At 47.9% G+C, this 14,367-nt stretch overlaps 1 protein-coding gene across 3 annotated transcripts in view; it reads right to left on the bottom strand.

Moving 5' to 3' along the window:
- Positions 1-14,367, bottom strand: part of ZMAT4 (zinc finger matrin-type 4) — a 51,932-nt gene that overhangs the window by 32,606 nt on the left and 4,959 nt on the right. For 2 of the 3 annotated variants that reach the window (XM_066567337.1, XM_066567338.1), the window contains one exon: positions 4,839-4,940. In XM_066567337.1, coding sequence (XP_066423434.1) covers positions 4,839-4,940 — 102 coding nt within the window. Of the gene's footprint in view, positions 1-4,838; positions 4,941-10,161; positions 10,182-14,367 lie in introns of those variants that run through there. The other variant, XM_066567336.1, reaches the window with a different exon arrangement.

The following is a 14,367-nucleotide window of genomic DNA, read 5'->3' as shown; positions in this document are numbered from 1 at the left end:
GCTTTGCTCTGGAGACAGAGTGAGAAATTCCACAGTGCACAGCTCCAGAGAGCAGCCAAAGGGCATTGGCACTTGATTTGTTCTCCCCAGTTTCTTCTGCATTTCAATTTTCATACGCTTTGCCCTCCCCTGCTGCTCCACCACAGGCATTCAAGCAGCATTCCCCCATCCCATAAGGTGACACTTGCACGGGCCCCTCCTGGGCTGCTCTTCCTCCAGACCTGGCATCTTCCTTCATTTAAAATGGAAAAATAAAGCACTCTCTGAACACCTGAAGCAATAAAGATTATGGAGGAAATGGAGAAGAGCATTACAGCAGCTTGAGGAGCAAACGTGGTGATGAATGTGCAGCTCAGGGTGAAATCTGAGAGCAACTTCGTATATGAGGTAATTTTCCTGCAGGATTTTCAAGGGGAAACATGAAAATAAACGGTAACATCTTCCTAATGGCTGTGAACACTTCCACATAGAGATGAGGACTCAGAGCTAACTAAGAAACCTTAGCTCTCTTTGTTCCAGCTTTTTAATTTACAGAGCAGCTCACCAAAGTGATTGAAACAACCTCTCTCAAAGACAGAACTGGAAGGAAGTGTTAAATTACAGGTAATCCAGAGGGAATCCAGTGCCAAAGAGCCTGGAAGCTCCAGAGGACGGAAAGATGCAGAGATACAGAAAAGAAAAACCTCATTTCTGCAGCAAAGACTTCCAATGGCATTGCAGCAAGCGCAGCACATTGTCACCCCTTGGACCACAGGGTGTGAAATACCCTCAGGTGTGAAATACCTTCCCTAAACCCTGCCTGGCCACCTCCTGCAGCCATCCAGCACCTGCAGCACATGCGTTCTTCACCAAACAGCCACCCTGTTCCCTTTTGTTCCTCCCAAGGAGGAAAGGGCAGCCAGGGGAGCTCAGGGATACCTGGCATCCAGGGATTGTCTCAGGCATCCGTACCTTCCCGCTTTATTCCAGAAACAGAAGTGGGGAGAGAGTTTTCTGATACTTCAGGGGACAAATTAAGGCAGTAATTTGCTTGCAGAATTAAAATATGCAAATGCACACTCTGTTGGGCACCAACAGTAAGGTTTGCCTCATCCCTCACTCACAGCTGCTCAGCAGCAGCCCCTGGAGATACTCAGAGCACTGCAGAGTGAGCTGGGCTCCTTAATTTGGGAGCCAAATCAATACCCCAAGGCTCAGCTCTGTCCTGGGGTGAACCCTCGAGAGGAGGGCAGGACCTGGCACTTTCAGCAGCATGGGAAGGAGAGCCAGGGTGCATCGGACACGTCAGACAAAGCCAGAAACACAGTTGCATGAAGCACACGTAATAAAGGCAGTATTTGCTGTGTGTCAAGCTGGAAGCACAAAGTGCTGCAAACACTCTGATCCTTTTGTCATTTTTCCACTACGCTTGCCCTTGGAAATAATATCACTTAATACTGCGTGACTGACATAAAATCATTTTTTTATTCCTGGCAAAGTAGCACAGGAGAAAAGTTATTGGTTGGTGATTTGGAGAAGGAGATGAGACAGCGATTGGAACTGACTATTCCTGTTTGGCAAGATAAAAACGTCCCCCTTTCATAGGCTGCTTCCCTCTATTTTCTTACAGAGAAATGTCTTATTTTGCATGCACAGAGAGCCAGGATTCCAGTCCCTGGCACAAGGGCTGCAGAGCTCACTTGACTGCGCTAGTGAGGCAGTGGATCAATTCCCTTTCTCTCCAGGCTCTCTCAGGAAGGATAAGGGCACTGCTGACCAAAACAAACCCAGACAGAGCCCTGGCACCCACCAAGGGTCCTCAGCACCCATGGGTACCCAGGGTGGCCACCCCCAGGGCTCCTGGAAAATGATTTGCACAAAATTCAGTCTTCTGAAGTTGATATTTCCCCTATGAAAATAATCAGTTTTTAACTATACAGCATTTTCTAAAAGTAAGAAGAAAAAAAAAGAAAGGTGTGAAAATTGTGGCCAGCTACTTTATAATTAGAACGAAACAGTGAATTTTACACTCCTGCTATTAAGTAATGGCCTACAGCAAGGGCTGGCAGTCTCAGGCAGGATGGAGCCCCCAAATCCACCTCCCTGGAAAACCTCAGAGCAGGTTTTCAGCCTCTCACATGCCTGTGGGGCTCTTGGGACCAGGGTGCCAGAAAGCTACCACGAGAATGAGCATCACACTTGGGAGTGGTGACCAGAACAGCTGCCCCAAAGGGACACTGAGAGCAGCAAAGTGTGGCACAGCCACAGGGCAGAGGCACTCCCAGCCTCTGGGCCACAAGAGGGGATCCTAGCTAGTCTTTACAGCTGTTCTAGATTGCAAGGCAGGATGCATTTATTACCATCTGGATGGCAGTTGGCTTTTGCCAAGTGGGCAGTTTTCCTTATCTCTCTGAGTGATCACAATCACTCCTCCCTCTGGGGAGGGGACATCTGCTGATAAGAGGCCATTGAATATCACTGCATGGCTGATAAGAACTGCAGCATCCCATTGGGAGATGTGAGCCCAGAGGGAGGAGCCAAGCATTCCTGCCTGGATATAATCTGGAGATTCTGGAACACCAGCCAAGCATCCCTACCTGGATATAATCTGGAGATTCTGGAACACCAGCCAAGCATTCCTACCTGGATATAATCTGGAGATTCTGGAACACCAGCCAAGCATTCCTACCTGGATATAATCTTGATTTTCTGGAACACCGGCACGGCTTTTCTCCACGGGATTCCCCAGAGGAGCAGCAGCTGCCTCTCCTTCCCCTGGATCTTCAGAGGAAGAGACTCCACCCTTCTCCAGGATCCCTGCTCCAGCAGAACCAGCCCTGGCACTGCAGGAGGGCTGAGCCACAATTCCAATGGTTCTGCTGCCCACACCCTGACCCACAGGGTGTCAGGCTGGGTTCTGACTCTGGCACTGTTGGTTTAGTTCACTGCATTGTTTATTTTATCCTTTTATTTTCTTCCCTATTAAAGAACTGTTATTTCCTGCTCCCATAATTTTTGTTGCCTGAGAGCCCCTTAATTTCAAATTTATAGCAATTCAGAGAGGTGGGGTGAGGGGAGGGTTCATTTTCTCCATTTCAGGGGAGGCTCCTGCCTTCCTTAGCAGGCACCTGTCTTTCCAAACCAAGACAACACCTCACTCACTCCAAGCCTCCTCTCTGTGTTATGTAACCCAGCAGCAAGATTTGGGAATGACATTATTGTGCCCAACATCTCAGCGTCTGCTGGGATTTCACAGCGGATGACAAACGAGCACAACACCTCGCACTAAAATATACAACAGAAAACAGTGTTGTTTTCCACATTTCAAAAACATCTGCTATGAATTAATGATTCAGCTCATACCTACAGTGACAGGCGCAGAGGAGACGAGATTGGCTGAGCACCCTGAGGCTCACCAGGAGCTGCTCCCGTGTCTGCAGCACTGCTCCTGCCTCCTGCAGGCAAAATTTGGCATCCACGCTGCCCAGTATCAGATCTGGAAGGTGTCCCTAAAACTGCAGCCTTCAACTTCACAGAGTTGCCAGGGATCTCTGCTGCACACAGAGGGCAGCCAGAGGAGCAGTTACAGAAGAGCTCCTAAGAAATTCACCAAAACAGACACGTAAAGTGCCCTACAAGCACACGTACATTCTTGTTCCCATTGTTAATTGATGCAGAACAGCATCCTCAGATCATGTACATTAAGCTTCCTGCACATCCTCTGCTGGCCACACAATTGTCTCCCTCGTATAGTAACTGCAAAACACACAAGTCAGGCCTGGGGTAACTTCATCTTCCGGGTCCCTGTGCACAAATTCTGCATCTGTTGGAACTCTGCAGACACTGGGAGTCTCCATGTAACCAAAAACAGAAGCAAAGCACTCCCCTGAGTAGAGAAATCCCTCATCCCCCAGCTCATCACACAGAATCACAAAACCATTTAGGTTCGAGAAGAACTCCGTGACCACCAAAATCAAATTATACCATATTATCCAAATATCTGTATTATCTCTATTTTATATATTATGAATATACAGAGTTAATGTAGTTTATTCTCTATATAAAAACTATGTTTTATAGATAATGCACACATGCATCACTTCTGGAGTCCTCCAGGAGAGGCTGGAGCATCTCACATGCTCCCAGGGGAGGACAATACCTTGTGCACAGCCACCACACAGTGACCCTGCACCTCCTCTGCATTTGAACCTGAGAATCTCTGTTCAAAAAGCCCCTCACCCTGGCAGGATCTACACCCAGGCTGTGAGTTTCCTTCCCTGAAGGATTTTACAGCATCATATCCCTCCATAATTTCCTTCTTGTTTAATAGGAATGGATTTAAGTTTGTTTTGAAGATATGCAGTGCTGTTAATTGCTGTTCTAACATGTCTCTAATAATCCATCCTTTCTAATTATTCATTGCTCACTACCTCTTAAGTGCTTAAATACATTCACAAATTCTAATCTATTTTCTGCACAATCAGTGATTCCTACTCACCAAACCACAGTGCAGCACATTTAATACAACCCGAGCTTGTTTTTGCTGCACTCTTAATTGCCCTCCTTGCTAACTGTGCTTCCTTCAGTCCTGATCAAATTGCAGGCTGACTTGGCAAAAAACAGAAGAAAAAAAAAAAAGCCAGACATGCAGCAGACACCGCTGCAGTGACATCATCACTGACCGAGTAAGCGGAAAAACAGGAAAAACAGGAAAAAAAAACCCAGGAAAAACAGGGAAAAAAACCCAGGAAAAACAGGGAAAAAAACCCAGGAAAAACAAACAGTAAAAACAGTTCTTCAAATGCTGAGTCTTCCAAGCAGAACTGAAACAGTGGAGTGAGATACCAAGAACATCCTACCTCGTAATGGGCCACGCGCTGGGACTCGGAGATCAGCTGAGCACTGCACACCTTGCAGTAACTTTCAGTGAACAATTCTTGGTCGATGTCAGAGGATTTCATCTGTACATGACAGAGAGAAGAGACAAGAAGCAGAATCAGTCACACAAAGCAGGCAGATGTGTCTGACAAGGCTCCTGTAGAGCCAAGGGCAAGGCAACAGTTGAGCCAAAGCAGTTCTTGTCACCGTGAGGGAGTGAAACCAATGTTGTGCAGGTGTAAATGTGACACACAGTCATATTTTCTGGAAAAATCCCTTCGCCCAGGATTTTGCTCCTGGGGAGCTGAGAAGCCTCAGAGAAAAGGGAAAACAATGATTATCTGATTTGCTTCTCCTGTGTTTTGCTGCTTTGGAATGTGTTTGGACATTGTTTATCCAACAAGTGATTGTTTCATTGGTTTCATGTGAATTGTTTTGACTCATTGGCCAATCAAGGTCAAGCTGTGTTGAGGCTCTGGAAAGAGTCACGAGTTTTTATTATTATCTTTTTAGCCTTCTGTAAGTATCCTTTCTGTATTCTTTAGTATAGCTTAGTTTAGTATTCTTTAATATAATATAGCATCATAAAATAATAAATTAGCCCTCTAAGAACTTGGAGTCAGATTCATCACTCCTCCCTGCCACAAGGGACCCTACAAATACAAGTCCCCCCACATCCCCAGTCCCTCCCATTCGGAGTCCCCAGGTTTATGCACCAACAACCCACGTCAAGCGCTCATTCCTCAGCCCAGGCAGTTCCCAGGGACCAGAGCAGGGCCCCTTTGCTGCTGCAGAGGGAGACACAGGTGTGCCCAAGCACCAACCATCCTCTGAATGCCACAGACACAGCACAGGTTCCTCAGCAGGGCTGTCCTGCCCTGACATCCACAGGTGAGCTACAGGGCAAGGGCTGCTCTTCATCACCTTTCCTGCCTAGGAGCACCAGGCACAGAACCAGCTCTGACAGAGATCCCTCATGGCACAAAACACGCCTGACCATTTGTTATACAACACTAAAAGAGCTTATAAAAGCTTTTATAGAGAAGGCAAACAGCATCACAACCTGGAGGAAGGTGGTTTTAAGCTGGAAGAGTGCTCTGTTGTACTTCTGAATTTAGATGTGGAAGAGAATTGTTTGGATGATTTACTGGGCTGTGCAGTTCCCCGGCAGCTGTTTAAATATTTACGTGCTCCCCAGAACTTTCTATGAGGACACTTGCACCTTTAAAACCAGCTTGCAGAGGGCTCTGATTCACAGGAACACATTGCTCCTCTGTCCATAACCTCCTCCTTGTGCCACTGCAGGTGCACAGATCTGAACTCACAGTCAAGGGGTGGATCAGGAAGGTTCAGGCTTAAAACAGTCTGAACCCAAGCAAGAAAGGCTTAAAACAGTCTGAACCCAAGCAGAGCCAGAAAGCAACAGAAGCAGCTGCATAGAGAAAATATTCAAAACCAACCCCCCTATGCAAAGTAAGAGGGAAAAGAGAGGCTGGTGCCTTCTCATTAATGCCAAGATAAAATCTATTAATTCACAATCATAACAAACCTGAGCATAATGAAGACTGATAATACAGGTTTTATAGAGCTCATTCCACTGACTGGGAAGAAAAATAACATGGAAATGAAGAGGCAATGAGATCTCATTAGCAGACAAAGCCAGGTGCAGAAGGGCCAGTCACTGCTGGGCTGTGCAGCACAGCTGGAGGTGCTGATGCCAAATCCCAGCGTCCTGCCACCCCACAGTTATTGTTATTTATATTTTATGAAAACAAGCAGCTGAGCTGACACCAGAGACTGCCAGCCTGGAGAGACCAGCTGGCCCCGAGCTCCAGGAAAAGGTTTGCTCAGGTGTTCTGGTTTACCAGACAAAAACACTGATCTCAGAGCTCCTCTGCTGCTGCACTTGCTCTTTGTTTGATTCTGCAAAGACATTTCCTTGTTTTCTCTTGCTATCTGCCTAGTTTTAATCCTCATTTACTCTGTCCAGAGAGATGTTGCATTGAGAAACTTTCAAAGACACCAAAAGACCCTTTTAGGAATACAAGAAGTGTTGCGAAATTGCATCAAAGGCAAAACAAAGTGGGAGGAAGAAATCTCACTTAACTCCAACAGATTGACACAAAGCCAACCAAAGAATCTCATTAAACCTCAATCCAGCAACCAAGCCAGAGACAGGTAACACCACCTTCATTTGCATGCAGCCTGCAATGCTAGTAGAAGCCCTCATTGCAAAAATCAGAGTAAATCAAAAGCTTCTCAGCATTAGTTCAGCATTCTGTGCTCTGATAACAGAGCCAAAGTCTATTTTTCTCAAATGGAATCGTGTGTCCTCCTTTATAGCAGCAGGGGCTGAACAGGCTTATCCAGGAGCTGCATCTCAGGCATTTTCTCTAAGCAGCAAGTTCTGACACAGGTGTGGGATGTGCTCCCCTCATATCACAGGCTCAGCACCAGGAGAACACGGTGGTTCTGCTGATGGTGTGACTGTTGTGCACCACAATTCATGTGTAAATATTCAAATTACCTAATAAAAGTCTCTCTGGAATGGGAGAGCCTCACATAACACGCCCAGAGCAGAGTCACATGTGACAGAAGCTCCCACTCTCCTGCCTAACCCTTCTGTGGGTTAATCCAAGCAGTGATTTATTAACTTCTTCTGCCTGCAAGTGTGATAAAGGGAGTTCAGAAGCAATTAATATTTATGTATTTCTAATCACTTAATACCACTGTGACTCTCTCCCTGCCCACACTTGCCTAACTGTGCCAGGACTGACCAGCCCTCAGCTGATCTCCCCTCACAGCCCATCTGTCAAAACGCAGCAGGGAAGGGAGGGGTTTCCCTGCCATCAGCATCTCCTCAGCTGTGAGGGACATTCAAGGGCAGCCACAGGTGCTGAGCAGGGTGGGACACGTCCCTGAACACCCTCAGAGACTTTTCTGGCTGAGAATTGAAGAACTAACACGGGGTTCATAACCTTGGCACTGGGACACAGACTGTCATGCCGAGCAGAAGCACTTGAGGTATAAATATCTGCAGCTCCTAGCGTCCTCTTCCTCAGGTGGGGCCTCTCCCAGAAACAACAATGGCTTTGTGGGGTTTATTATGGCCCCGTGTGCCACACTCCAGAGCCAAGTCCCCTCCCTGCTCCAGATCCATGGCTCTGCACACGTCAGCTCAGCATCTCCAGGAACGGCTCGGCGTGTCACAGGAGACCTCGTCTGCAGCACCTTGTGCCATATGGTTGCAATTCTTCTCAGCAGTTTCAGTGACTGTAACAGCTCAATGAAAAATCAATTTCATCAGACTGACGCCAGGTTTTGGCAATGTCCAAGGAAGGTGCTAACTAAGCTGCACTAAATTTTAGAGGATAGCAACTCACAGCTGACATCAGAGACATGTGCAAAGCCAAATTCCTTTCTAAGGAAATGCATTGCACCAGCTGAATCCCTCCAGGTGGGGTCACACGCTAAATGTGTCCCTGTCACACAGGAGAGTGCTGGAAGTGCCCTGGAATTCCTGTACGCATTCATTTTTTCTATTGCCCAATCGAGGACAAGGAGTGCCACAGAAAACACAGGGTTCAGCAACTTGGTTTTCTCCAGTCAAGAGGAGAGAAGAAAAACGTGGTCTCTTATCTGACTTACTCTTGAAGACCTACAATCACTTTTTCCAAAATTAACAGCCTCCAAAATCTCCACACCAGAGCACAAGAGAAGCAGCAACTGAGCATGTGCACAAATGCCAAATGCAAACAACAAGCCAAAAATTAAATGTCCTGATTTTCATGTTATGAATTATTTGTGGCTTTTGCTGCTGCCACTCTCCCATGGATTAACATCTCGTGTAACACCTCCTGTTTTTGTCTGTTGTTTAATTTGTCTTGCAATAAAAAGAAAAAAAGCCTTTACTAATAATTAATGTGCTTTGAGCAACTCTGTCACTGCACTTACATCGAGGCATCTGAAGAAATGCAAAACTGCCTTTTGAAGTGCCTGATTTCCCAGCACGACAAGACAATGGCTGAGCCTGTTCCATGAGGGCAGTTCTCCTCCTGTTTCTATTGCCTTGAGGCAGTCTGGGTGCTGGAGGCCACAGCAGCCAGGCAAAGGGCTGGGATGGGGCAACCTGGGCCAATTCTGAGCTGCTGGTAGCCACAGACAGGACAGGACAGGAGAGGCCATCCCAAGGTGGTGACAGGGCTCTGCAGCCCACCCTGAGCTGGTGCAAGAGCCCAAATTGACAGCCATGGCATCTGCAGCCTCAGCCTGTACCAGCACCTGAATTTCCTTGCTGTCCCAGAGAGGTGGAACAGGGCAATAACAGAGCCCAGACAATCCTGTGTCCCACAGGTCATGGCAGTGTGTCCCTACCCACAGAGAGCTCCCTACAAGCCACATCTCCAGAGGATGTGTGGGCTATTTTCACTTTTTCCCATTCTCCTGCCAAACCAAAGATGTTCCACGTCCCTCCAGCTGTGCTGAACATCTGCTGTCTCTACCATGCTTCACCTTCCCTGCAGTTCTTGTTTGGTTTGGGGTTTATCCCAACTCCCTCCACTCCCTAAATCCTCCACAGAGTCAATTTGCTTCACTTCTGCACTGAGCCTTTGATGCATTTGGACACGCTTTATTGGAGCCCTGAAAATCAGAACAAGATTGTGTGTGGCACGAGCTGGGGAGCAGGAGAGATCCTGCACGTGGCTGCTGCATGTGTCAGCACGGAGAGGAGAGGTTGTGGAGAACAGCAAGGGGGAGACACAGCCTCAGTGCACGCCAGGCTCAGCCTCAGCATCCCAAAATGTGCCTCACCCCACATGATTTCCCCCAGTGTAAGCAGGCAAGTTGCTCATTTGCTGGGCTGCTTGATAGAAGTGCCCAAGGGGGCCAGGCTGGATGGGCCTTGGAGAAACCTGGGCTAGTGGAAGGTGTCCCTGCCCACAGAGGGGAATTGGAACAAGGTGATTTTTAAGTTCTTCTCTAACCCAAACCATTGTGGGGTTCTGTGTTTGGCAGGACTAAGAAAAGCACAGTCACACAACAATGGACAGAGATGGTGTTTTTGAAAAGAGCCTCTCAGCTTTCATGCCACTGTGGGGAGGAAATTGCCAAGGATGTCCCACTGAATCCCCAAGACTCATGAGCTCTGGGCTAGGGGGAAAGCTGCCAGATGTTCCCATCTCCTCACCCAACCATCAAGGTCCCATTTATATAAACTGAACCAAGCAAGGAAAGAGCCTGATGAACACATCAGGAGAAGGAGTGCTCTGTGGCAGGCAACACCCTACTACAAACTACGTGTACCTTATTTACAATAATTTCCCTCCAGGCAGAACAACAGCAGGGCCGCATCTCCAGGTGTTCCTCTGCATCCCCCACCTGCACCACAGCACCCACCTGATGGTGGTGGAAGCAGAAGCAGGAAACTCGAGCTTATGGCACTAAAATCCAGCTGGTGACTTCTTGACCTGCCTGTTTGAAGGGGAACAAAAGGCAAGCAAGAGAAATTACAGGCACACAGAAGCAGAGAGCAAAGGACAGATCTGGGTGTGCAGTGGAGACGAGCCCTCCACGCCCCAAAGTGCCTCAGGGGACATGAGGGATGGCCACTGCCAAGTTCAGAGGGAGCCACGCTGCAGTTCTGGGAGTAGCATCATTCCCTCCCTACAAATTCATTAAGCACATGAATTTTTCTAATTATTCACACTACATCGTGTAGCAGGGTTTAATTGCAAACATGTGCTGATTTGAATAAAAATACATTTAAAAAAAGGGAGATTGATATATTGTGACTGGTTTAATACAGTTTGCGGGAACTCAAGGCAGAGCAATCAGATTTTGTGCTGCAGGACTCTGTGTCCAGCACACTTCAAGGACAGGGCTCTGTCACTCACTCCAGCATGGCCAGGTGGCACAGCTCAACCCTTAGCAGAGGGGAAAGCCCAGAAACCTCCTGAAATAAGCATTAAAACAGATCTGTGCAGGCTTTGCAGAGACTACACTTGGGGTAGAGGGGCTGCTGGAGGCACAGGGGAGGGACTCACCTGCATTAGCAAAACAGGGACCTTGACCTGGCTCCCATCTCCCTGCAGGAGCAAGTTCTCCTTGACTAAGCCCAGACCTCCCCAGCCTGGGGATGATGCCTGGCCCAGCACAGCCTGGTCCAAAACTCTCGGGTTTCTGTGGTTGAAATGACTTTTGAGGTACCAGAAAATCTTTTTTCCCAGCCCCACAACCAAATAAGAAGTTGAGATTCGTCGGTTCTGCTTTTCAAAGTTATTTTCTCTCATCTCTTCCATTCTTTCTCTGACCTGCTGAGATCTGTCCAGCAGGTCGGGCTGTGGCACAGTCCCTGCCCTTGGGGTGGTGTTGGCTTTTTATACTAAGAACTACCTGTGCTTTATTTACAATAATTTTCCAATACCCATAACCTGTGTTAGACAGTCTGTCTCTGCTCTAAACCAATCTGAAAGTGCCACCATCACAGCAGAAGATGGAGGCCAAGAAGAAGGACAGAACAAGCCCAGATTCCTCCATCTTGCCTCTTGAACCCCCATTCTAAATCCCCCAAAATTCTACTTTTTCACCCTGTGACAAATTCACTGTCATTCTGCTCAAACTCTTGTGCCTTGTAAATCTTCACACAAAGTTGGGAATTGTTTCCATGGGCTAAAATGGAAGGCACAGGTGGTTTTGACTCCTTGCCAGGGTCTCAAATCACCCAGAGGAATGTCCTGGGTCGCGACACAAAACCCTGGTGCCTGCTCCCACATCCTGGTGCTCTCCCCATCACTCTTGCTCCCATCCCACCACCACCCAGGGGTGTTTCTGGCAGCTCTGGGTGCCCCTAGCCATGAGCAGGGACCCTGGCGGGTGTCAGGGCGCCTCGCGGGCTCACACACCACAGCCAGGGCTACCATGTGATGCTCACTGTTGCCATGGAAACGGTGGCTTCTCACAAAAAGACACATAAATAGCCTCAGCACTGGCTGAGCGTGGGCACAGACAGGCTGGGGCACCCCTGGAGCTGGGTCACTGCTGCCTGGCCAGGCCCAGCACAGCCCTGCCCTGCACAGCCCAGCCAGGAGCACACACTCATTTTTGGATAAGCAGGACCTACTTTTTCCATGGCTCCCTAATAACACAGAAAATGGCAGGAAGCGAGGCAAGCTGAATCCCATGCAGGCAGCCCGTTGCCTCTGGTACTTTGCATAATCAGGGCTTGTCAGTCCCCATCAGCTTCAGCTCAGAAATCCAAGAGGAAAAGCCGTGTAAGGTGGAACAGACTTAGGAGAAGCCTCCAGAGAACAAATCTGTCCATCGCTGATGGGGGATTATTTTAATTCTGGATCCCTGATAAAAGGCTGCATGCTTGGCTGGCTGGCTAAGCTAAAGCACCTCTTCCCAAAACCACAATCAGGCTCAGCAGCACTAACCCCAGATCAGTTTACTGTCACTGCTGACAGCTCTAAATGCTCCCTGCCCAGCTGACATTAGCGAGGTAGAGAGAGCAGAGGCAGAGATGCTCCAGGTCATCCATGAGTTTTGGTGCAGCAGGTGGGCAGAGCTCCTCTCCACTGCCCAGGATGGCTGCTCTCCCACCCTGTGCTGCCAGCCAGAGATGACTCACTGACTGCCACCTGCTGAGGATCTACAGGAGCTCGGGTGCCACCAAGGCAGTGAGAAACTCCAGCCAGGAACCCTCCCTGCCTGCAATGAGCGACGGACTCTGCTCCCTCCGGCCACAGCACAGCTTCTTGTCATCAATGAAATTATTTAGAAACAAGGTACCAGGAATGCAAATGTGTCCAGAGTCCTCCAGTTAGCACACAGCAGCTAAACCTCTGGCCTCATTAAACTGCACATCCAAATTCCACATCCTCTAAAGGGTATCGGCAGATTTCATTAAACTCCTTCTTATTATCATGTAATCTGTCTATTAGCTTTGTGAGCACCAGCAAACAAGGAGCTTTATCTTAAGTAAAACATAAAACATTTACATCCTTCCTACAGCCCTTTCTTTATCTTTGCTCCATCTTTGATTTAAAAAAAGAAAAAAACCAACCCCTCCTTTTGTTTGCATTTGCTTTCTTCTAAGAAGCAGGAACATCTCCCACTCTCAGCCACACTAAACAAAAGCGTGCTGGACTTTTATGTTTTATGAGTTTTTTGTTTTATGTTTTTTGTTTTATGAGTTTTATGTCAGACCTGTCTTCCTTGGGCTTGGGAGCATCTCAGCAAGCCACTCAGATAACTCATGTTTCATCTTCTCCTCTGGAAAAAAAACCAAAACATTCTGTCCCTTACCAATGGATGAGCAACGAGAAACGGTTCATCAATGCCCACTGCAGTGCTCCAGCCCTGCATGCCAAAGGGTCCCCAGAAATGCAAATTGTTCTATTTCTGTGAGAAATTAAACTGCCACTGCAGAAGGGCTGGAGCTGGGCACCGGCTGCTCCTTTCAGAGACCGGCTCTGACTCATAGGTTTGGAAAGGTCTCCCTTTCCCTGCATAGTCTGGGAATTCCAATTCCTACAGTATTTATTAGGCGTCCCCTGTGGTACTCAGAAGCAACAGAAAGGCATTAAACCAAATTAATGTGTTTCATATACCATTGGCTTTCCAAGTGGAGTTTGTAGATTATCCTGCGCCCGTGGCTGTCAGCCTTATGGTCTGGCTAGGAGGAAAAAGGGCTCAAAAATGCTCCTTGTATGTTCTGCAAAGCCAAAACCAGCCCAGCTGCTTTGCAATGTCCTGTCTAACCCACTGTCAGGGCAGGACACAATGAACTGGCTCCTCACATGCCTCTGTCCTCACTCCCCTGTTCCCAGATGTGGGGATCCGCTGGGACCCCCCCTCTGCCTGTGGGAGCAGCCCAGCACCTCCTCAAAAAGCACAACAAGCTGCAAGTGCACTGAAGGCCTCTGATAATTAACCAGAGAAAATAATGGGTCCCCACACTCTGTGTGACTCCTGCCCCCGCCAGACTACCACGAGCTACAGCTGCGTGCTTGAAAATTAGACAGATTAATTATTGCCACAATTAGTAGTATTGTGAATCATCTCTGGTGGCAGGAAATAATATTGTCATAAACTTGTGTAATTGTACAGTATTTCCAAATGAGCAGTTGAATCCACAGTTATCATCTTGATGCTTTCACCAGTGACACTGTAGGATGGAAAACACGGAATTGATTAATTAGTTTTCATTTTGAGGCAAACCAAACTCTGGCTTCAGTGCTGTCACTGAAGCTCAGAGGTGGCATCCCCAGTGTCCTGAGATCCAGGGTTACAGCTGAGAGCAGGGAGCTGCCAGCCTGAGCACCCTGCTCACACAGCCAGGCCACCACAGCTTCTGCCTCTAACACAATCAGCTCACATGTGCTCATTGTATATCAAATAATAGAGGGGCTTGCACAGCATTCTGCACAGCAGCAGCTTTAACCCACTAATTTATGGTTTCAAATGCTGTGGGTGTTCAGATCCATCCCGTTCCTGGGGGTTTCTGAC

Source organism: Molothrus aeneus, chromosome 29 (assembly GCF_037042795.1).
Source record: "Molothrus aeneus isolate 106 chromosome 29, BPBGC_Maene_1.0, whole genome shotgun sequence".
Classification (NCBI taxonomy): domain Eukaryota; kingdom Metazoa; phylum Chordata; class Aves; order Passeriformes; family Icteridae; genus Molothrus; species Molothrus aeneus.
Note: the sequence above shows the minus strand (reverse complement) of the source record. Positions and strands in the feature narration are given on the sequence as shown.